Raw genomic sequence first — 22856 nt, forward strand, 5'->3', positions numbered from 1 at the left:
AGGGAGGGGGGCACGGTTTTGTTGTCAATCTTTCTTACCCATATACTTCCTTGGTGTTTTTTCTAATAAACATTCAGTTGTTAGACAGCGCCTGTGTCGTCGTTTCTTTTTCTCGCCCGTGTTCCGTTTGCGCTGGCTGTCATGAACAGCCTTCTATAGTATATTATAGCAAATGGGTGGGAAATAGAAGTGAAGGTGAAGAGGGGTGGTATGAGTGTCAGGAGGACGGAAAGGAGCAGGGGAGATGGCAAAGGATATCATAGTTTTGTATAGTATAGCATAGCAAGTGGTGGGAAAGGGAAATGAGGCCGAGTAGGAGGGAAAGGATGAGGGGAAGCCCACCAGCCCCGCTGTTTCCTCAGTCTTCGCATTGCGTAGCTGCCCCAATATACACGGGGCACATACAACAGAAACCAGGGTAAAACCTTTGGAATGTGACACACTGCAGCGATTAGATGTGAGTAAACGAATAAACAACAACTAATCGAGCAAAACCTTCTGTATTTGGGCTGGTAAACGCGGTTTACGATTAAGAATGAAGTGCTATAAACCACAAAATAACATCGCGCGCCATAAAATGCCTTATACTAGCACCTGAGGTTCGACCACGAAAACATGACCAGCGAGCGTGCTAATTATTGTTATTCGTGACGCATGGTATCGGTAATTATGGGAACTCGAAGTACATCACGGAGGAAGTTCTCCTCGCCCGGCCGGTTCGACGTACAGGCAATCACGTGCACACCATGGCTACGCCAGGTGCGTACGTACTCTGTGCTCAGTACGTTCGAGCTAATCACGACAGCCGACACACCGGTGACGTAAGGCAACAGGCCGACGTGAAGGACCTTCTCGAAAAGCCAGTCGGCGACGGTGGCCATCAAAGTAGCGGCATGTGACTCGAAGCGCCGCAGCGTGTTGTTCGTGTCCTCGTAGGCCAGAAGCCCGGGCTTCCAAGTCAGTGCCGTCACGATCTGTGGATTTCGAAGGCGCAGTTCGTACACAATGTCAGGGTAGACCGAGGCGACCAGCGCCCGCAGATACAGTTCGGGTCTCTCGCGGAACATCTGGTCTATGACACCAACAATGCGAGCATCGTACTTTCTTACGTGTATGATGATTCGCATGCCTAGCTGAAGGCACTCTTCGACGCCTTCTTCGAGTGTTGGTACGCGTTCGCCTCGGTAGCGTTGCGCCAACGGGTGTCTGTGCGCGGCGTCGAGTAGGCGGAGATCGTCGAACCTGATGTCAGCCATCCGGCCTCTGCCGTTGGTGGTGCGCTCGAGGGTGTCGCCGTGGAAGATGACGGCGAAGTTGTCCCACGTGAAGGATAACTCGAACACGACTCCAAAGGCGCCTTTGTTCTTCGCCTCGCGGAATGCCGCCAAGGTGTACTCGGGCGCGTCGAGGGCGCCGCCCCGGTCTACAAAGATGGGTGGCAGCCCTGAACCGTCGTCGTGCTTTACTCCGAGGATCACCTCCGAGGCCACGTCGTTGTCGACCTGCGGTATGGAAAGCCGCTTAATGACGGAGCTGGAAACGGCGGCGACGATTATGGCGAGGAACAGGTACACCATGATGTATTTTCGCAGGACAGACGCGACACAAAGGACGTGTGGATGCTCCGGCGACGTTTGTCGATGGCTTCTAGACAGCTCGTTGGCTCCTCTACGGCTCTAGTTCGCCTTGTCAACCGTCGCTTACACCTGCAATGTATTCAAGGCATAGATCGGCTCTTCTCACGTGAGGATGGGATGACGATGTTGATTCCAGATGATTCTTGGATCTATAGGGGCACATTCTTGGTCTCGCTCCTTATCAGTGGATCATACCCGTTGCGTGAGGTGATTTTACAACTGGGTTTAATAAGTTAAAATCAGTGTAGCTGCATTATATTGTAGTTACGGCCGAAGTATAGTGTCCTGATATTTAGCAAGATATAACTTTTTTGTGTCCCTGATAAGGTTTCAAGAGGCAAGAAAATCCTCTCTTCACATAATCTTAGTGACCACGTTCCAAGTGAGGGAATGGCTGTTGAAGCTAGTGTTACGCCAAGTTGACGAAATGAAACAAAAAGTTCTTTTTCCTTAAAAGAACAGTTGCCAGGCAAGAAAAAAATCCAGAAGAAACGTCACGTTTTAGTGGTCCGCATCGCGTTCGCGCACTTCAAATCACCCGCCTGAAAGCGGTCTTCCTCACGTCACTGTTGCCGTGCCCAACGTTGCCCGCCTTTACTGCGCGGCGGCGTGGACTAGCGGCGTGCACTATTCGGGCATCCGGCAACATCACATGCATGTGGCATTTTGTCGAACTTTCTGTCAGAGCGACTTTCACGAGCGTGCAAAACACACGCGGCAATACGCGATACCGAAACTACCACTGAGACGCGACCGCGTGAGCGAAGCAGGGCGCCGGGCGAAGCGCAGTTCAGCGAAAACGGAACTTTTGAACCACGCGCGCCGTTCCCCATGGCAACGCCAAAGAAGTTTTTTTTTTTTTTTCATGAATCAAACAGAAACGAACAAGCAGCATTTTATTAAGTCTCTTGATGCACGGAAGGTTCTTTTTTTATTGCAGCTGGTTTGATTACTAGTGATTAATTGTAGTCGGACTCTGTGACGTCATCGGATGACTTCCAAAATGTCCCACTCGCGGCGCTTATCGTGTGATACATTTAGCTTAATTTCTCGGTAAGTAAGGTACGGCTGTTGATAATAATGCCGTTTTATACGTTGTCATACGTTTAGCTTTCACTCTGACATTAATTATTTGCCTTTAGTGTCCCTTTAACGCTATCGTGTTAAAATACCACTACCGTTTTGTTGTTTATCGTATTCACAAGACTGATGTGATATAACTTGTATGCTGCAGGAGTATTGTTACAACTTCTAGTTTACTGTAGTATTGTACTCTGTCGACCATATCTGGTTTAACAACGCCTAGCCAGGCGCAAACGCTTTTCTTTATGTTTCCCGCCTTCTTTGCTCTTGAATTAAAATTAAATTTTAACATTATTACTAGGGGTGTGCGAATATTCGAAAGGTTCGAATATTCGTCGAATATTACATTCGAAATATTCGTATTCGATTCGAAAATCGTGTATTCGAAAAGTTTCGAATATTCGATAACTTCGAATATTCGAAAAATTCGAATATGCGATTCGATTATCATGCATAAAATAACTCGTCTTCCACATTTCTGCTCCGTTCGTATCGCTAAAAACGTTGCCGAGAGGAGCGATAAACATCGCAAGTACACGGAGGCAGGATATCTGCCTGCGACGAGCGCCCCAATACGTATGATTTATTGCTGGTGCATATCCGACGTGCAGTGCTGTTGGCGATCATGTAACCGTACATTTTCAATATTATGCGGCCGTAACGTGCCGCACTACCACTCGTTCACTATGCGGGACCACTTCTGAAGAAAGACAGTGACCCACGTGACTGGTGGCGGACTGTAGGGACCTTCGATACCCCAGTCTGGCAAAGCTTTGCCCCATGTACGTACCTCCCTATACCAGCCACTTCTGTTCAAGCGAGCGTGCCTTTTCAGCGGCAGGGGGGGGGGGGGGGAGTCTCTGTTACAAGGGAGCGCCTGCTGCCTCATCATGTGGAGCAACTCATATTTCTTCATGATAACATGTAGTCATTACTTTCATTGTGCCGTGATATTTGCTTGTGTTGTGATGTGCATTGTGCTAGCCTGGACATTGTGTTCTGGAGATAGCAGTGTATGTTGTGTTGCCAGTCAGGCTGTTAATGTTTTGTTTCTTCAAAAATAGCTACATGTTAAAATATCGTTACTGTTGAGGCATTTTTCCTCTGATATTCGATTCGATATTCGTATTCGATTCGTATTCGAAAAATTTGATATTCGCACACCCCTAATTATTACTATAAAGCCACAGCGCTCATATACTACCTTTCTGTAGTAAGAAATATAGATGGATAGATCGAAACGGTCAAAGTGTATTTCGTTCGCGAAGGAATGCTTCGCGTTTAATAAAAGTCTTGCTTTGCCGCAAAAAATGAAGCACACTTTTGCTAAAGAGGACAGTGCGGCTGCACAAGCAACATGTGATTTTGAAAAGAGTAACCCCTTTTAAAAGGGCCCTGCAACACTTTTCCAAGTAATCATCTAATGATTACATTGAAACAGCTTATTGCCTCACGAATCGACTGGCACAAAAATGTTTGGAATACGACAAGTACGAGCGGAGTTGGAGAGGTATATCGCATGCTTCAAGCGCTTTCTCTCTCCTTTCGTACCAGCGAGCGCGCTGAAAATTACGCAGCGAGGCCGATGATAATGAGGTAAGAAGATGCGTCCCTTCGTGAGCGCGCATCATGACCCTGAGCATTTTCTTTTCACTTTTTCTTCGAACGCGCAGCTTTCAGTGCGATTGCGAGCGAGCAAGCGGCCACGTGGCGGCATCCTGCGGCGACCACGGTAACTATGCAGCTCACCATGCTCAAGTCACCCAGCGACCGTGGACTTTGGTTATATGGCGCAAAAATTTGGGTACATGGCATCATTTGTCGAGAGAAGAGGGAGCTATTTCTAGCTGACTTTGAGAATTGTAAACTCCAGGCCGCGTGCTCCACTATGATGATTGGCTCGCGTGTTCTCAGGAGCCTCGACTATACCGATCGGCGTCGTTTTCTGACCATACTGAAAAAGTCTTGCAGGGCCCCTTTAAGCGCGGAGCCCTTTAGGGGCCCGGGCTGTCGTGTGCTGTCGTCGTCATCTCACGTCGCTTGGCGTTACACAGGCAAAAGCATGTATAGCGTAGCCATGTATAGCATAACAATGTATAGTATAGTATAGTAGGGCGTGGGAAAGGGAAGTGAGGGTAGGAAGAATAGAGAGGGTAAAGCATAGCTCATCCATGCATGGCGTCACGCAGGCAAAACCATGTAATATAGCATAGCCATGTAAGTATGGTATAGTAAGGGCACGAGAAAGGCAAGTGAGGGGCAGGAAGGAAAGGAGGAGGGGAGTGGGTAAAGCACAGCACAGCCATGTATGGCGTCACGCAGTCACAACCATGTATAGCATGCCATTAAGACTAAGTATAGCAAGGGGGCGGGAAAGGGAAGTGATAGTGAGGAGTGATGCGAGGGTGAGAAGGTACAGCGAAGCATAGCCAGCACAGTATAGCATAGCCATGTGTAGTATAGTATAGCAATGGGTGAGAAAGGGAAGTGAGGTTGAGGAGGACGGAAAGGAGGAGGAAGAGGTTAGAGCATAGCATAGCTGTGTATAGTATAGCATAACAAGGGGGTGGAAAACGGGAGGATGAGGAGGAGAAATGTGATGGTGAAGAGGAAGGAAATGAGGAGGGGGAGGGTAAAGCATAGCATAGCCTTGTGCAGTGCAGTATAGCAAAGGGTGGGAAAGAAAAGTGAGAAGGGAAAGGAGGACACAGGAGGGTAGAACATAGCATAGCCATGTATAGTAGAGTATAGCAAAGGGGCGGGAAAGGGAAGTGAGGGTGAGGAGGAGTGATGTGAGAGTGAGGAGGGGGAAAGGAGGAGAGGTAAAGTAGAACATAGCATAGCTGTGTATATTACAGTGTAGCAAGGGGGTGGAAAAGGGCAGAGAGTGTGAGGAAGAGTGACGTGAGGGTGAGGAGGAAGGGAAGGAGGAGGGGAGAGGGTGCCACGGCACATCACAAATGAAGGTTTCCTTTCCCGCCATGGACGCCAACAGGCTGCCTGTTTGGAGCGCCAGCGCGTCCTTGCCCATTAACGCGAGTGTCGCTGCAGGGCAGGCGAATCACTGTTCCGCACTATTTACAGCTTTCATGTTAAGTGCAACTGCATAAATTTTTCCATTGGCTAAGACATGCGCTTCATACCTAAGGTTTGCAATAAGAAGGCACTTGGTCATTACTGTCGGATACCGGCACGTTGTCTTCTGCACTATTATCTGCAGGTGCTACAGGTTGTTACAAGATGGATCATAACAATTTAGTTTTACAATCTACACAACCTCTTTCATCATACATGCTTAATGAGCATCCTGTGTGGCAAGAGTCACCATTTCACACATAATTTCAGCTGCCTGCAGTTGTTTTCTTAGTATAGAAAAATTCTTAAGATCACTGCTGTGCTACTCTACGTGTACAATACATTCGATTTGTCATATTAAAACAAGATTCAAACAAAAAAAGAACTAGCCATAGTGGAATTGAATCGCAAGACAGACAACATTTTTTAAAATCTTTGAAGCTATTTTTAGCGGAAGGTCGCTATAAACCAGTCGAACACGTTGCCTTTCACATGAGTGTGAGTGAATGCTCTTACAATGACCAAGTGCATACTTTATGCTGACGACACAACCATCTTTACATCAACTTAATCAGTTTCTACACTCCAGCCAGACCTTAACACAGATTTAAGTAACATAACTTTACGGTGCCAAGACAATCGGCTGCAAATCAATGCTACTTAAGCTGTCTTTATGGTGTTCTATTCTGCGCGAATTACACTTGACATATCACCTTCCCTTCACATCGGTAATTACGTCACAAACATTTCCAGTGAAGCGCGGTTTCTTGGCGTCATATTATACAGTGAACTAAAATTTCATAAACATGCCGCATAACTCTTTAAAAAAATTGCATTTGGAATCCACGTTATCATCAAGACACGAACCTCTTTTCCGCCTCACATCATACGTCCTTTGTATTTTCCCTGTATTCATAGCCATATTTCGTGTTGTGTATCATCTAGGGCCAACACATATTTCACGTACATTGAACGTTTGCAGCAGCTTCAGAATCAAGTAGTTAGACTAACGACTTTTAGCCCATTTTATTTGTCCTGTAGCTTGTTTCCTCAGCTTAACATGCTCCCATTAAGACAATTATTTTGTCATAAACTGTCCATACTTGCCTATAGGATCATCACGCATGACATTTTCATCGCATGCATTGATCATCATCACTTAACTAATAGCAATATTACCCAGTTTCCCCAGTGCAATAATCTTCTTTTCCCGCGCAGCAAGGAATATTTTTCTCGCGCAGCAAGGAATATTTTGTTCAGGAAGTATACAACTCACCTGAATAGTGTAATTAACTGTTAACAGCTCTGAATATTTCTGAGCTATTTTCGTATTTAACATTTGCTTCTGTACAACTGATACAACTGATAATGAAACGAGTTGAATTTGTCATGTTGTGCTGTTCATTAATCTTGCTTTTGGTTATTCTTGTTTTATCACGTGCTTTTGATTATTTTCATGTCATTTTTTCAATAGTGAGTATAACCATTATGTTATGTATTAATCTTATTGTTAATCAAGCTTGTTCATTATTGCTCCCACGTGCGTATACTTTTGCTGTATTTTTTGTAATTACCCTATTCATGTAGCGATAGGATGTCCCCCATGAGTTTCTCTGAAACTTTGGGACCTCCTGCTGTAATATGCTAACCATGTAACTCAACTGAGCTATTTAATAAACTTGACTTGACTTGACCGGATGTAGCAGTCATGTGAATGTCCTGACGTGTTATATAACTTTCACAAAACGCTTTTCTTTTATTGGTATGATATAAGGAGATGTGGGTGCACGAATAAGGTGCCAGCTGAGCTCAGGCTAAGCTGAGCCACGAGGTTGCTCAGCTTATCCTCAGCCACCTTGTGTTGCATAGAGACGCTCCAAAAACATCGCAGACATACTTACATCTGCTTTTTTATATCACCAGCTCTAACCTGACTGGTTGCAGCCGCCACAACAAACAACATTGCAGAGTTTGTCATCGTACAGCACCTTCAATGAATGCCACCAGCACAGCTAACCGGCTTATATTCACACTTAAAGGAAGTTTCAATTACGATTCACCTGACGTAGTGTACCTCCTTGAATGTGGCACATGCCGCATTCAAGTGCAACATAAAGGACAGACTGAAACATGTACCTTTCAGAATCCTCTCAACAATCACAGAGATCACATGCAAAATCCTAATCAAGCCTTCCACTCTTGAAACATGTAAGCATGCCAGGTCACTCGTTTATAACAACCTCAATGGAACGGTACTCGACTCCGGATTTCGCACCAGTTATGACCACAAACCTCGGGAATGCTACCTCATTCATGCATTCAATGTCTCGTCTGGAATATCATTGAAATCAAAGGAGAACTATAGTCTGTCTAACTTAATATTAAGCCCGTAATGTTACGCTTACTGGGCAGTGTAATGTCTGACTTATGGCAGGGCTGGAAATTCAAGGAGGACAGCCATGCCATCAGAAAGCACCCACAAACACATATTGAAAGCACCCATCTACTCATCCCAGCGTCTTCCCACAAGGAACCTCACAGTCTAGCGTGACTACTTCCACGTTTAAAGAGTTCCCCTGATTCTTGCTATGACATGCATTATCTGCCAGGTGGCATCACTTTACTTACAGGGAGGCAATGGAGTTCTCACTCAGCCCCATAGTCTGAAATATTACGTGATGAGAGAAAGAGGACGCAGGCTCCCTGCCTGAGAAAACGTAAAAAGGAATAACTAGGAACTATGCCTTTGTTGTGTGCTACTTTTCAAGATTGTTCAAAGGCCTCATCATCTCACCGTAATGCCAGGTCAGCAATATATAGTACACACCAGTTCCTAAAGGGTCAAGAAGAAGAAGACCCTGCATCCATTGAAGCCGAATAATGCTATTTTTGTTCCACTGCAGTTCTTGAAAAAAAATGTTAGGCTCATTTACCAATGGTGGTCCTTCTGTGCATCTACAGTGCTCCTTCTCGCAAACCAATGTTTGTTTTAACATACAGCTCATGTTGCATGTTTTTCTTTTCCCCACTTTCTTACCCTCAGGGTGGAATGAACCCTACGGACCTCCCTGCCTTTCTCAGACCTTCTCTTTCACTCTCTCCACAATGAGGAGGTGGCCATGCACTGACCGCAGTAATAACTGTTTCCATCCACACGACAACAACAGTGTTATAAATAAAGTTGTGGTCTGCACTGGTCCTCGTGTAGTCGTTGTGTTGTCGTCATTTAGCGCGCATATTTAGATGAAAAATGGATTCACACCAACTAGCCTGCCTTTCCATCTTGCAACAGCAGCAGATAAGGAAAAGGTTCACGCACTGACCTGTATCCTCACCAACTTGCATGGTTCCGCTCCTACAATCAGTGGAAAAAAATAAGTGGCTTTGTTCAACCTGCACAGCACTGACAATGAAACCTATGGCTCTCACAACTACACGCAGTATTACAACATCCATTTAAATATACTATACCATAAGGGTCACGGTGACTCGTGCGGTCTAGGTTGCCAAAAACATTCGCAGCGGCACACAGTGGCCACCACAGTAATGGCCCAAAAGAAGTGAGCAGACTTGATGGAAATGCCGTTTATACCTTGCACTCCCACTAACGCAGCATTCAGTACTTAACGAAGCAAATTACTCGGATAGTGCAAATTAGGAGACTATCACACAGAGATGTCATAATTTTTTTAAAGACTGCTACCCATTGCAGCTGTATTGAAGAGTACAAATTGATACGATTCAGAGAAGGGTTCATGAACGCTCGTCAGTGTGAAAACAGAATGTACGGAATGGAAAGTTGTGACACAGACAAGGTGATATGCTCTCAAGGAAAACACTTCATGCGTTTTGAAGTGCACATTGCAACCTAAAATTTGAACTGAGAGCCTTCAGACTACTCTTCTATTCTAAAATGGCGTATGCCCAATGGTGCAGACCAACTTTTCTTTTCTTTCGGCCATGAAGTACTTCAAACATTATGCCATAAGAAGTTGTGTTTTGCTTGCATGTTACAAATGTGGTGTCCCTAACAGCCTAGTGGACAAAATTACGCACACAAGCAAATCTATACAACAACCTGCATTTCAATCAGCCTCAAACCCAAGACAAGTTCATTTGACACATGAGGAGTGCATGTTTTCTGCTTGAACAGCCTGCTCACTGTCAGCTTTAGTGATATGATCACCTAATGCAGCTTGCAAGTGAACATGAGCAGCAGCAAGTGTCGTTTGTAAGTTCTTTCACTGCCACACATTTTGTATAGTAAATAAACCAGATTAATATAACAGCTGGTTAAGCACTCACAGTGCATGGCCACCAGTATCTGCAAAGTAGTTAACTTGTGTGAGTGGTTTTACAACTTCACAAAGATGCATAAAAAAATGTTACGATCTTCACGGCTCAAGTGGTAGCTACAAACTCCCAGCTCCAACATGTATTTAGATGATCCCAGATTCAAATATTGTATGATAATAAAAAGCAATACTGCTGTAAAACCCACACACCACTCCAGTGCCACTCGAAGAACTCTTGCAAACTCTTGAATAATCTTCTGAAGCTCCTCGACAGTTCAAAAAAGCATGCATGTAGCACACAACACCATGCATATTTAAACTACAGCATCATTTATTTGCAAGCAGGATGTGCCAGATCTGTCCAATTTGGCATTTCAACACAAGTCAAATTTTAACATGTTTATCCTCATTCCTCACACTTCCTTGTTTTTTAATTTGCTTCAGAAACCTTGATCAAATAAGAAGCGTACAAGAAAAATAGTTGTGAAAAAAAGAAGCGTAGATTATTGCAGTCCACCTACGCTAAGGTCCAATGAAAGCTTGTATTAAAATACTGTGGTGTGACATGCGCAAAACAAGCTTAATAAGATTATTGCAGTTCATTTACTCTTCCAATGTAAGCTCGTATTAAAGTACTGTGGTGTGACATGCCAAGACGAGCTTAATAAGGAACACTTGGCATTGACAGTGCCCAGTGCATGAGAAGGGGTGGGGGAGGGGGGTGCAGTCAAAATTTCCCGGGCCACGCTGCCTCACGATCACGTGAGATAGCAGTCTGGAAACTTTTGACCACCCCTGTACATCTTTTTTCGCTTGCACATACACACCCTAATGTGCTAGTCGTAACTGTTTTGTGCACAAAATAAGGCCAGGGCTAAGGAGTCTATAAACAAGCGCACACGTCGTGAATGCTTCGTTGGTATTATCTGGTCACATACAGTGCTCATGGTTCGAAATGTGACAACTTGGAGATAAGTGGTGCACATACCATTGTTTCCACCATCGTCTTCTATTCATGTCCCATCAGCATAACATCGACTTGTACGTTTACATCATAGCCGACATCACTTTTAGTGGCCAGATTTGTAGCGACATGACATTGTTATCTTGAGAAATTGCACATACCAGCTGTGATACTGAAAGTTCTCATGTCGTGGTTCATCATGAGCACAGTACAAACTGCTCCGACAGCAGTGTTATTTAATAGTTAAACTAATGTGCAATATACCAGAGAACATCAGGGGCATAACGTTTGCGAATGTGTCACTATGCAAAGAAGTCTGGCAGAACTTTGAACTCATATACGAAGAAAAAAACAAACAATTTAGGGGGCATTATGATGTCAAGCAGCTAGTCTTGGCAAGCCCAACATCCCTGATGCATCACCTCTCCGAGCTTCTCTACTGCACCGCCTTTGCGTCAACTCACCGGATGTAGGTCATACATGGTTTTGGGATCTTTCAAGACTATTTTTAGTTCATGGTAGGTTTTAGTGATGCCCTCATACGTGGAAATCCTATCTTCCCTGCAATGTTGTCACGCTCAGTAGCTACAAACTGCCGCACAGCTGTGATGTAGTGAGAGCAGACTTCCCCCCGAGCCTTTCTTTCATATTTCTTGTGACTACGCTTCGACACTGTCACATGATGCTCCCTGGATACTGAATCTCAGCCATTTCCTCGTTCAAAAGTTCTGCATATTAACTTGACACAGAAGAGGAAAATAGAACAATAAGTCAAATTTAGGACACAGTAGGGCACTTTCACTTAATTGGCTGCTATAAATGAAATGCTAGACTTTTTCTCCTCCGACACAAACTGATGCAAACGAGAATGTGGGAGCTTTCAAGGAATGCTCTTACTTGCGCATTGTTGCTGTACTTCCTTATTACATCCATTGCCACGGAAAGTTGCCATTAACTATTGATTGCTCAGCCACGTGACGCAATTGCATTGCCTCGATCTCCCAGCTGCGAAGAATTTTTTGCCAGGGAAGGGGGGGCACCTTGCTGACTAGGCAGGCGATGTTGCCTTGCGTTGTTCTACACTACATATCTAACGGTTCTCCAGATGGAGAGGAAGGCGGGAGGGCACCTTGCCTGATGTGCCGCTCAGTAGCTACACCGCTATCTCCCGATTCTTCTCGTGCCTGTGTTTCACGGTTCTGCCTTTCCATACCATGTGCATGCACAAACTTACTACTTAGCTTTTTGTTGTTCGAATGACATCCTATTTTATATATCGCTGTAACGCAATTCCTGCGCCAATGATTAGAGAACTAAACATAAATGAACACATCTGCCCTATTTCATAGCTCATGAAGAATTTCTGCTGAAAGTAAAAACTTTCTCGTTATAAACTACATGCTAGACACATCAGCTTATTTCACCTTGCATTTTAGAGATGTCATTGCCGAGATTCTCCGAGGAAAATAATGACAAAATTCATCTGTGAAGACATATTTTCAATCACTACGTGAAAATATGTGAAGACATATCAGTGAAGCACAGCGAGAAATTCATATGCTTGCGAGTGATTGCCCATAAAGCTGCGCTACTGAGGGCCTCCTGTTGGCTACATTAAATCATCACAACTGGCAATAATTTCTTGTAGTGTCGCACACACATGGAAGCCTATTGTGCCTCTGCTGTTATGGAAAGCCTCTCACCCTCCATGGCAGTTCAACTCCTCGGAGAATGTGCTTTGCAGTGATATGAATGACCAAAGCCATCTCGGCGCAGCTTCCGGAGCAGCATAACAACCTTTTGGAGCAGTCATCTGCCACATTTTTGAAAGCAAATATTTGAGACTCCAGGCTGGAGCAGTTGTACATGTTTAACGAAATTGCTTTATGCACACATGCATCCATGTTTATTTGGAGTACTCCTGAAGATGAAATTAGGTCATCACTCTTTGGTTTCCTGTGGACAGTCTTAAGTTTCTTATGTTCCATGACCACGGGCCACCTAACACTTCCCCAGAATACACTTCATATTTGTAAACAAATCTGGCTTTCCTTGATGCTTTAGTTACAATACTGGAACACGTAGCCGTCTAAATTTTCATGCGTTCTACTTACTATCCAAATGAACAAATCTGATTACGCTTGTGCTTTCAGTACAACCTAGACCTTCGTTCTGTGGAGAAGTACCTGCTGTCATGCTATGTGGACAGAAGCGATGGAATCCTGGTTCCTGGGCGGTTAACAAACGGAGTTTAGTAGCTGGTCCTTTGTGCCTGAGATCTAATCTGTGCTCCACAAAATTTGCGCTAATATGACGCTACGTATTCACTCTTGACAAGCTCTTTAATACGTACTGTTGCCATGGTCAGGAAGCCCAAACAAGATATACCGGGAGACTGGGACACCATGCTTTCTCAGCATAATTTCACGGTACACTGCAGCCTGTGTTGGCAAAGTCTGCCCACTGTATGAAATTAAAACTTAAGCACCCTGCATGAACTCTTCCAGTGGTAAACTACAACAGTACTATAATTTCTTTAAAACAAACTAAAATGAAACGGTCTATTCTACATCCTCAAAATAACTGAGAGCTGAGCTTGGTGGTAAGCATTTATGTTAAAGAGACAGGGTGTGCAAACACGGACACAAGAGAGAAGTCAAGACACCACAAATACCGTGTCCGCGATTGCACGCCCTGCCTCTTTAACATGTATTCTACATCCACATAGTGCTGACTGTAATTAGTACAAAAATATTAATAAGAGTGTCATCCTACAAAAACTTGTACCTGCACCAATTATAGGTTTTTTCTAACTTGATCCACAACAGTTAGAAACTATTTTGTTGAACCTATTAACACAATCTCACAGTATGGTCAATCAGAAAACTGTGATTACCCAGAATTACCCAGGGTAGTGCCTACATAGCACTCACCTGCCTATTTTTATGGCTACTCGAAATTACAGTAATAACGTAAATATAGACCTCTAGCACCTGCCGTCTGTTTCCTTCGAACGACTGCAAAAACGACGTCTCGGCGCAAGTTACGAGATCTTTATCATAATGCAGCAGGATGTAGCAGGTTTCGCCACTTGGCAATGTTTGGCGTAGCTATCACATATGGCTGTGCAATTTGACTACTCGAGGTTACTCGTACGTACGAACCTCCTTTGAGGGGCGAAGCACCTTAGGGTCAAGGCAGGTCCCGTGTCCGGCGAGTTTTGCATGGAGTCCGCTAGGAGCGCTGCGGTGCACAAGGCGTATCATAATTGCGACAGAACAATATAAAACACCTAGAAGCACAAACCCTTTATACCAGTCGGCGATTTCAACGCAGAAATTATAGACCTTAGGACCTAGCTTTGTCGTCAACGCTCACTGTCCGCTGTCATGGTGATTAGAAAACCATTGCTACAGTCGAAACATATGTATGTGAATCAAAAAAAGTTTACAATAGACGAACAACAATAGTAATTTTCACAGTACAATACAAGGCACCCACAAACACAAACCCTTTATACTAGTCGGCGACTTCAACGTGCACATTATGGACCTTAGGACCGAGCTTTGCAATCGACTCTTTGTCACTTTAAATACAGGAGAGAACGCTGCAGTGCGAATGCGTATGTAAGCGCGTTCTATACCACACGTTCTCTTTCTGCCATGGATGAAAACGAACGTAAGGCGCGGCAAGTGGTGGCTCCACGGGAACGCCGACGACAAGCTACTACTCCGGAGGCGAGGGCGCGAGAAGCGGCGGCAAAACGGCAAAAACAACAAACAGGAGATTCACGGTGACCGATCCCCAGAGCTTCGCCCTTTCATCATCATTCACTTCACAGATATGCGTGGATTTTTTTCGCAATATTGTTCCTATGTAGAATGACAACAGCAGCTTGACAGCTGAGGAAGGCACAAGTTTTCACAAGGTGTAAGCATAGAGGAGAATTCAGATTTGCACAATTATGTTGATGCTACCGACCACTGTACATGAGCATGAATGCTATGCACCACACATGCAACATGGCCGCAAGTTATGCACGTACCTTCAGTTTTGGTACACAGCAGCTCTTGCAACAAGTACATATCTTTATGTTAAACCATCACAAATGTATGAAAACAATAGCACAATTTCTTACTTTGAACCAGGAGCTATGCACACAAGGTCACTAAAACTTACACAGTCGCATTACATTCCCACAACCGCAAATGCTTTGGGTGGGCGCTTTTTCAACAGTTTGCGTTTACAGTTAAGGGTCAGTCCCACCATTACCTTCAGGTTCAGGCCGACTCTTGTAACCTGTCACACAGGTAGGCTCAATTATCAGTGCAATACACAAAGTGATAAAGTACCAGGCAAAGAAACAACTGAACTAGTCTTGAATATGGCATGCATTTATTGGTCCTTCATCCATAGGCTTGACCTGGTAGCTAAACCATTACCTTAAATTTATAAGGAGCTCAAACTATTTTTACATTACACTGCAACCCTTACCGATCATCGCTCACAAGTGGCTCCATTTTTGATTAAAACTTGCCTTTTGAAGAGGCCTTATGTTAGTTTAACACCAAACTTTTTTTCTGAAATAGAAACCACAATGCACTCTCTCCACGCACAAAATGGCACATGGTGGCACAAACAACCACAAGCTATGAATCAGTGAGCATGGTGAGCTTTCTTCCGAGCCTATGTAGAACTCTGACCTAATAAAGAGGCTAAAGAGGCATACAAGGTGCATCAAATGTTTATTGTCACTTGCACGTAAAAAACATAACTGTAAAGACAAATAGAAAACAACATTGCACAGTGGTGTGATGGCACATGCTGCATGACGCTGATTTACAATGAACTTATCGCAACCAAATCACAGCTACTGTTCTTTCACCAACGGTTGCGACCACCCCCGCCACCCCAACCTCCACCACCACTGCCACCCCAACCTCCACCTCCACCGCCACCACCTCTTCCTCCTTGGCGGAATCCACCGCCACGGCTACCTCGGTCAACGCCAAAGCTGCGCTCTTCCTCGGCACGTCGCTCCTTCCAGGCGTCGAAACGGTCGGCCATCGCGTAGAGTTCGGTTGGGACCTCTTGGCTGGCCTCCTCCAGGATACTGATCAGCTCACGGGCCTGCCTCCAGTTGCCACGAGTTATGAGCGTGATGGCCACTCCTGTACGGCCAGCTCGACCCGTGCGGCCGACACGGTGGACGTACTCTTCCACGTTGCGAGGGAAGTCGTAGTTGAAGATGTGCGTCAAGTCTTTGATGTCCAACCCCCGTGCAGCGACATCTGTGGCAATCAAGGTGCGCACTCGGCCACTCCGTAGATCCTCCAATGCTTGTTCGTGGTCGCACTGTTCCCTAGACCCATGAATGGAATCGCAGTTGATGCCAGCTAGGACAAAGTCGCTCGTCAGGTGGTCCACCGTTGCCTTCCTGTCGACGAAGACTATCACCTTGTCGTCGGGTAGCATAGAGTCGAAGAATGCCAGAAGCTGGTCTCTCTTCTCCTCCTCCTCCTCGCAGAGGATGACCTTCTGGGTCACTGTGTGCACTGCGGCTAGGTCCATGGTACCGATGAACACCTGGAACGGGTTTGTCATGTACTGGTCAGAAAGGCGAGGCACACCTTCTGGCCAGGTTGCACTGGTCATGACCGTCTGCCGGTCAGGCCTGATGTCCAGCATCACCTTCTTGATCTGTATCTCTAAGCCCATGTCCAGCATGCGATCCGCTTCGTCCAGCACCAGAAAAGTGACGAAGTTCAGATCAATGATCTTGTTCATGACGAGGTCGTTGAGGCGTCCGGGAGTTGCGATGACAATCTCGACGCCGAGGTTGACGGTCTGCATCTGCTCCCTGCGACTGCCGCTCCCGTAGACGCACACACACCTGATGCCTCGGTAGTTGTACTTCTTCGCTTCGCGCTCGATTTGCTGAGCAAGCTCGCGCGTCGGAGCGAAAATCAGGCAGGAAGGACCTTTCCTCTCCTCCCTCGGAACGGGCTGGCTGTCGATGTGAATCATGGCCGGCAGCAGGAATGACAGCGTCTTTCCCGTACCCGTCTGCGCGATCCCGATCAGGTCATGACCTTGAAGCAGTATCGGCCCCGCCTGACTCTGAATCGGGGACGGCTTCTCGAACTTGTTCTTGTAGATCTCGTCCAAGATTTCCGGGTAGTTCGAAAACGCCTCCTCAAACGTTCTCACGGGATTGGTTGCCACGTCTGATGGCGGCTCGCCTCCCGGGCCCAAATACTTGACGACTATGTTATTGTTTTCTGTCCTGAAGGCTGCCGCCTCCGCCGTGGGCATGCAGGCAACTCGAGGATCTTCAACGTAAAAGTTTTTCACTATCGGCGCGAGAGAGGCCCAACGCTTCTTCGTCTCTTCGTCGCCCTTGGCAAGCAGCTTGGCCCAGTCGAGCAGAGGCAGCGGTTCTTCGCTTTTTTTTTGGTGCACGCTGGTTCTTCGGGCGGATTGACGATGGCGTCGATGAGCTCGCGAGCTTTGCGACGCGCCTCTTCGGGACCCGAGACCTCGACCTTGGTTTCGAAGTAATTGTTATCTCCGTCGTCCTTCTTGATCCAGATGCGCGCACCGCAGGAATCCTGGAGTTCACGGATCCTGGAGCCACCTCTGGCAATGATTCTAGCGATGTCTTTGACCGGCACCATGAACTCTTCAGAATCACGGCGTGGTGCATTGGGTCTGTCACAACTGCCCCGGCCACGGCCCCGACCTGCGGATGCTTCACCGCCGCTGTTTCGTTCGCCGTAACACCTGGGTTCCGAAGGCATCTGCGAAGGAGGAGGAACGTACTCTTCCTCGATCCATTCGTAATCGCCATTTGTCGAAGCGGCGTTCATAACCGGGGACGCGGCGTTCTGCGGCTCGAACTATGGTCAAGATCACTGCGGTGGAGCTTGTCAAACGAGGGTGACTTTGCGGTCGGCAGTAAGCCCGTTCAAGCTAGGCAGAACTTGGCATAAAGTTCCAGAAAATGCCTTCAACACTTGCGTCCTGGTAGGCGCAGAACTCGCTCAAGTGGACGAACGAAAAAAAGGTAACGAGCCGCAAGGGAACGCCGGCGCGCGCTACAAAAAGCATCAGCTTAAAGGTGAACATTTGACAGCGTTCTGTCTGGTTGGGAAGAAAATATCATTGAAAAAGTTACACCAACCAACGAATTATAAAAGTAAAAACTTCTTTTACTTTAAAAAACCCGACGTTTCGGATCCAACTCGGATCCTTCCTCAGGGGTGACTGTGGCGCGCCAGAGAGCAACAGAGTTTAAAAAGGAAGGGAAGAGCCTTCCTCTCTTTAGGTCGGGGGGTCACGCTTGGTTTGAATGACGTGCCGTAGTCCATTGAAATACACACTCGGCAGCGCACCTGCAGACCGGTTCACGTTGCCGGGTGTTGCGTGAATGTGCCAGGATTCCACAAAAAGTCGTTTGAGATAATTTGCCTCGAAGTCGACGACGCGGGAGTTGTCAAAGGCGATGCGGTGGTCGTTCACCTCGCTATGCTCAGCTAGCGCACTCCTTTGTCTGTCGAACTTGCGGACGTCGTTTCTGTGTTGTCGCAGCCTTTCTGGGAAGTTCTTCGTTTCCCCCACGTATGAAGCGCCACAATCCGCACAAGGAATAGAATAAATCACTCCTTGCGCTTTTTCCTTGGGCGGTCTGTCTTTTGGGCGCGGGAAGAAGCGGCCGAGTGTGGAAGTTGGCTTGTGCGCAACTTTTATGTCCTGCTCCGACAAAACGCGTGTGAGCGCTTCGCTGGTGCCCTTAACGTAGGGAATGCAGACGCGGACAGGCCTGGGAAGCGACGAGTCAGAGTCCTCTTGAAGGGGTCTGTGGGGGCGGGCGTGGCGGCGTGCAACCCTCCCAATGGAAGCTTTGGAGTAGCCGTTCTTTACAAGGTCGCATCTGATCTTCCGTTCTTCATCCGTCCGCTTATCATCCGACGAACAAACCCTCCGTGCACGTGTGAGTAGTGACGATACCACCGCTGATGTATGGTGGAAAGGGTGGTTGGAGCCAGCGTCGAGGTAGCGACCGGTGTGGGTTGGCTTACGGTATACCGAGAATTGCAGCAAACCACCCATCTCTTCCACGAGGACATCGAGGAATGGCAAGCAGTTGTTTTTTTCCCGTTCCACGGTGAACTGGATGGCCGGCTCAATAGAGTTCAGATGGGCTGTGAAGGCGTCTACGGCAGAAGTTTTTAGGATACAGAAACAGTCGTCGACATACCGCAAAAATATTTTTGGGGTGATGCCGGCCGTCTGCAGTGCTCTTCCCTCCACTGCTTCCATCACGAGGTTTGCTGCCGTTACAGACACAGATGCCCCCATTGCAGTACCAGTTAGCTGTTTGTAGTATTCTCTGTTGACGGAGAAGTACGTGCTGCTGAGACAAAAGTTCAAAAGGCGGCTCAGCTCGTCGACGCTCAGGCCTGTTGTTGCCTCGAGGTTTTCGTCACACTCCAGCACTTCACGCGCTGTGGTCACTGCTAATTGGACAGGTATGCTTGTGAAGAGGGAGACTACGTCGAATTACACGAGGCATTCATCTTCGCAAATCGGTATCGGGGAAAGAATCTCAACAAAATGGCTGCTATTTTTCACGTGCGTCAGCGTGTTTCCCACGAGAGGGGCCAGAATCCCGTGTAAGAAGCTCGACAGGGCTCGAAGTGGCGAAGATGTGAAATCCACAATCGGCCTCAAGGGAACACCGGGCTTGTGGGTCTTGGGAAGCCCATAGAATCCGGGAGCACTACCGTTTCTGCACATCAAACGAAGGTGCAGAGCTCTGGCATCCGGGTGTTTCACGAATACGTCTCCTAGGAGCTTGTTGAGGTCTCTCTGTACCTGCGCTCTAGGGTCCTTCTTAAGTTTGCTGTAAGTGCCACTAACAAGGTGGTCTTGGACCTTGCGGTCGTAGTCTCGCCGGTCAAGGACGACAGTAGCGTTTCCTTTGTCCGCAGGGAAGATCACAATTGTGGGGTCCTCGCGCAGCTCTCGCAGGGCTCGGTTTTCCTCCGGGGACAGATTGGACGGCTGTTTCTTCATTAGGCCATGTGCCAGGATGCCAATCGCTTTCAGCCTCACTGATTCCCGGACGTTGGTGTCAAGATGACGGATCCCGTCCTTTCGCGAGCTCGGTCGCCTCAAGCGCAGCGGAGGAACAGCGCATCTCTCAGAATAAGAAGCTCTCAGCTCTGATGCGGCCGAAGCGGTCACCGAGCTCCAAAGCCTCGGAGTTTGTTTCCAACCTCTCGTCCAGGAAGTTGTCGCCACCTGAGATTAGCGTCCTTGCTAAAGGCCACCACTTCAATATGTCAGGTGGTCGACCTCCCTTGGCGAGGATCGCGGCAGCCGTGGAGGACGGGATCCGTCATCTTGACACCAACGTCCGGGAATCAGTGAGGCTGAAAGCGATTGGCATCCTGGCACATGGCCTAATGAAGAAACAGCCGTGCAATCTGTCCCCGGAGGAAAACCGAGCCCTGCGAGAGCTGCGCGAGGACCCCACAATTGTAATCTTGCCTGCGGACAAAGGGAACGCTACTTTCGTCCTTGACCGGCGAGACTACGACCGCAAGGTCCAAGACCACCTTGTTAGTGGCACTTACAGCAAACTTAAGAAGGACCCTACAGCGCAGGTACAGAGAGACCTCAACAAGCTCCTAGGAGACATATTCGTGAAACACCCGGATGCCAGAGATCTGCACCTTCGTTTGATGTGCAAAAACGGTAGTGCTCCCCGATTCTATGGGCTTCCCATGACCCACAAGCCCGGTGTTCCCTTGAGGCCGATTGTGGATTTCACATCTTGGCCACTTCGAGCCCTGTCGAACTTCTTACACAGAATTCTGGCCCCTCTCGTGGGAAACACGCCGACGCACGTGAAAAATAGCAGCCATTTTGTTGAGATTCTTTCCCCGATACCGATTTGCGAAGATGAATGCCTCGTGTCATTCGACGTAGTCTCCCTCTTCACAAGCATACCTGTCCAATTAGCAGTGACCACAGCGCGTGAAGTGCTGGAGTGTGACGAAAACCTCGAGGCAAGAACAGGCCTGAGCGTCGACGAGCTGAGCCGCCTTTTCAACTTTTGTCTCAGCAGCACGTACTTCTCCGTCAACGGAGAATACTACAAACCGCTAACTGGTACTGCAATGGGGGCATCTGTGTCTGTAACGGCAGCAAACCTCGTGATGGAGGCAGTGGAGGGAAGAGCACTGCAGACGGCCGGCATCACCCCAAAAATATTTTTGCGGTATGTCGACGACTGTTTCTGTATCCTAAAAACTTCTGCCGTAGACGCCTTCACAGCCCATCTGAACTCTATTGAGCCGGCCATCCAGTTCACCGTGGAACAGGAAAAAAACTGCTTGCCATTCCTTGATGTCCTCGTGGAAAAGATGGGTGGTTTGCTGCAATTCTCGGTATACCGAAAGCCAACCCACACCGGTCGCTACCTCGACGCTGGCTCCAACCACCCTTTCCACCATACATCAGCGGTGGTATCGTCACTACTCACATGTGCACGGAGGGTTTGTTCGTCGGATGATAAGCGGACGGATGAAGAACGGAAGATCAGATGCGACCTTCTAAAGAACGGCTACTCCAAAGCTTTCATTGGGAGGGTTGCACGCGGCCACGCCCGCCCCCACAGACCCCTTCAAGAGGACTCTGACTCGTCGCTTCCCAGGCCTGTCCGCGTCTGCATTCCCTACGTTAAGGGCACCAGCGAAGCGCTCACACGCGTTTTGTCGGAGCAGGACATAAAAGTTGCGCACAAGCCAACTTCCACACTCGGCCGCTTCTTCCCGCGCCCAAAAGACAGACCGCCCAAGGAAAAAGCGCAAGGAGTGATTTATTCTATTCCTTGTGCGGATTGTGGCGCTTCATACGTGGGGGAAACGAAGAACTTCCCAGAAAGGCTGCGACAACACAGAAACGACGTCCGCAAGTTCGACAGACAAAGGAGTGCGCTAGCTGAGCATAGCGAGGTGAACGACCACCGCATCGCCTTTGACAACTCCCGCGTCGTCGACTTCGAGGCAAATTATCTCAAACGACTTTTTGTGGAATCCTGGCACATTCAGGCCACACCCGGCAACATGAACCGGTCTGCAGGTGCGCTGCCGAGTGTGTATTTCAATGGACTACGGCACGTCATTCAAACCAAGCGTGACCCCCCGACCTAAAGAGAGGAAGGCTCTTTCCTTCCTTTTCAAACTCTGTTGCTCTCTGGCGCGCCACAGTCACCCCTGAGGAAGGATCCGAGTTGGATCCGAAACGTCGGGTTTTTTAAAGTAAAAGAAGTTTTTACTTTTATAATTCGTTGGTTGGTGTAACTTTTTCAATGATAAAAAGCATCAGCGTCCACCCGTGTCAATGAATGGGACGAATCAAAATGTGGTATTCATCCGCCTATCCAATCATATTCGTTAGAACATCGCACGTGACCAAGCAGAGAAGGGACTATTTTTATTTATTTATTTTATTTATTTATTTACAGGATACCTGCGTTGCCTCAAAGGCGTCATCGCAGGGGAGACATCTGTATGATCATATGCTACATGTTTTACAGTGAAAATAAGCAACAAAAATATATGAAACAAGGTTAACATCAAGATAAACAAGTGAAAGGACAATAAATTAGCATGTTCAAAGGTAACATAAAGTTGAAACAAAAACTAGCACAATTATACATTTTTGTAAACACAATCGGGAAAAAAAATTATGATTATCAGGTACAGAAACGTAGTCTTCCGGTAACAGGTT

At 47.1% G+C, this 22856-nt stretch overlaps 4 protein-coding genes across 4 annotated transcripts; 1 reads left to right on the forward strand and 3 right to left on the reverse strand.

Moving 5' to 3' along the window:
- Window positions 1-641: 641 nt before the first annotated feature.
- Window positions 642-1577, reverse strand: LOC119385314 (glycerophosphodiester phosphodiesterase 1). Its single transcript, XM_037652780.1, has one exon. The coding sequence runs from the start codon at window positions 1575-1577 to the stop codon at window positions 642-644; it is 936 nt and encodes a 311-aa protein (XP_037508708.1).
- A 13907-nt stretch (window positions 1578-15484) lies between these two features.
- On the reverse strand, window positions 15485-17501 carry LOC119385316 (probable ATP-dependent RNA helicase DDX43). Its single transcript, XM_049413151.1, has 2 exons — window positions 16013-17501; window positions 15485-15970 (listed from the first exon to the last, which is right to left on the reverse strand). Exons 1-2 carry the CDS (start codon window positions 17367-17369, stop codon window positions 15936-15938), a joined length of 1392 nt encoding a protein of 463 aa, XP_049269108.1. The 5' UTR covers window positions 17370-17501; the 3' UTR covers window positions 15485-15935.
- On the reverse strand, window positions 17408-18070 carry LOC125757789 (far upstream element-binding protein 2-like). The gene has a single exon (XM_049413946.1). It carries the CDS (start codon window positions 17921-17923, stop codon window positions 17408-17410), a length of 516 nt encoding a protein of 171 aa, XP_049269903.1. The 5' UTR covers window positions 17924-18070.
- A 2214-nt stretch (window positions 18071-20284) lies between these two features.
- LOC125757790 (uncharacterized) lies at window positions 20285-22193 on the forward strand. Its single transcript, XM_049413947.1, has 2 exons — window positions 20285-21342; window positions 22175-22193. Exons 1-2 carry the CDS (start codon window positions 20285-20287, stop codon window positions 22191-22193), a joined length of 1077 nt encoding a protein of 358 aa, XP_049269904.1.
- The last annotated feature ends 663 nt before the right edge of the window (window positions 22194-22856 follow it).

Source organism: Rhipicephalus sanguineus, chromosome 3 (assembly GCF_013339695.2).
Source record: "Rhipicephalus sanguineus isolate Rsan-2018 chromosome 3, BIME_Rsan_1.4, whole genome shotgun sequence".
In the NCBI taxonomy this organism is placed as follows: Eukaryota; Metazoa; Arthropoda; class Arachnida; order Ixodida; family Ixodidae; genus Rhipicephalus; species Rhipicephalus sanguineus.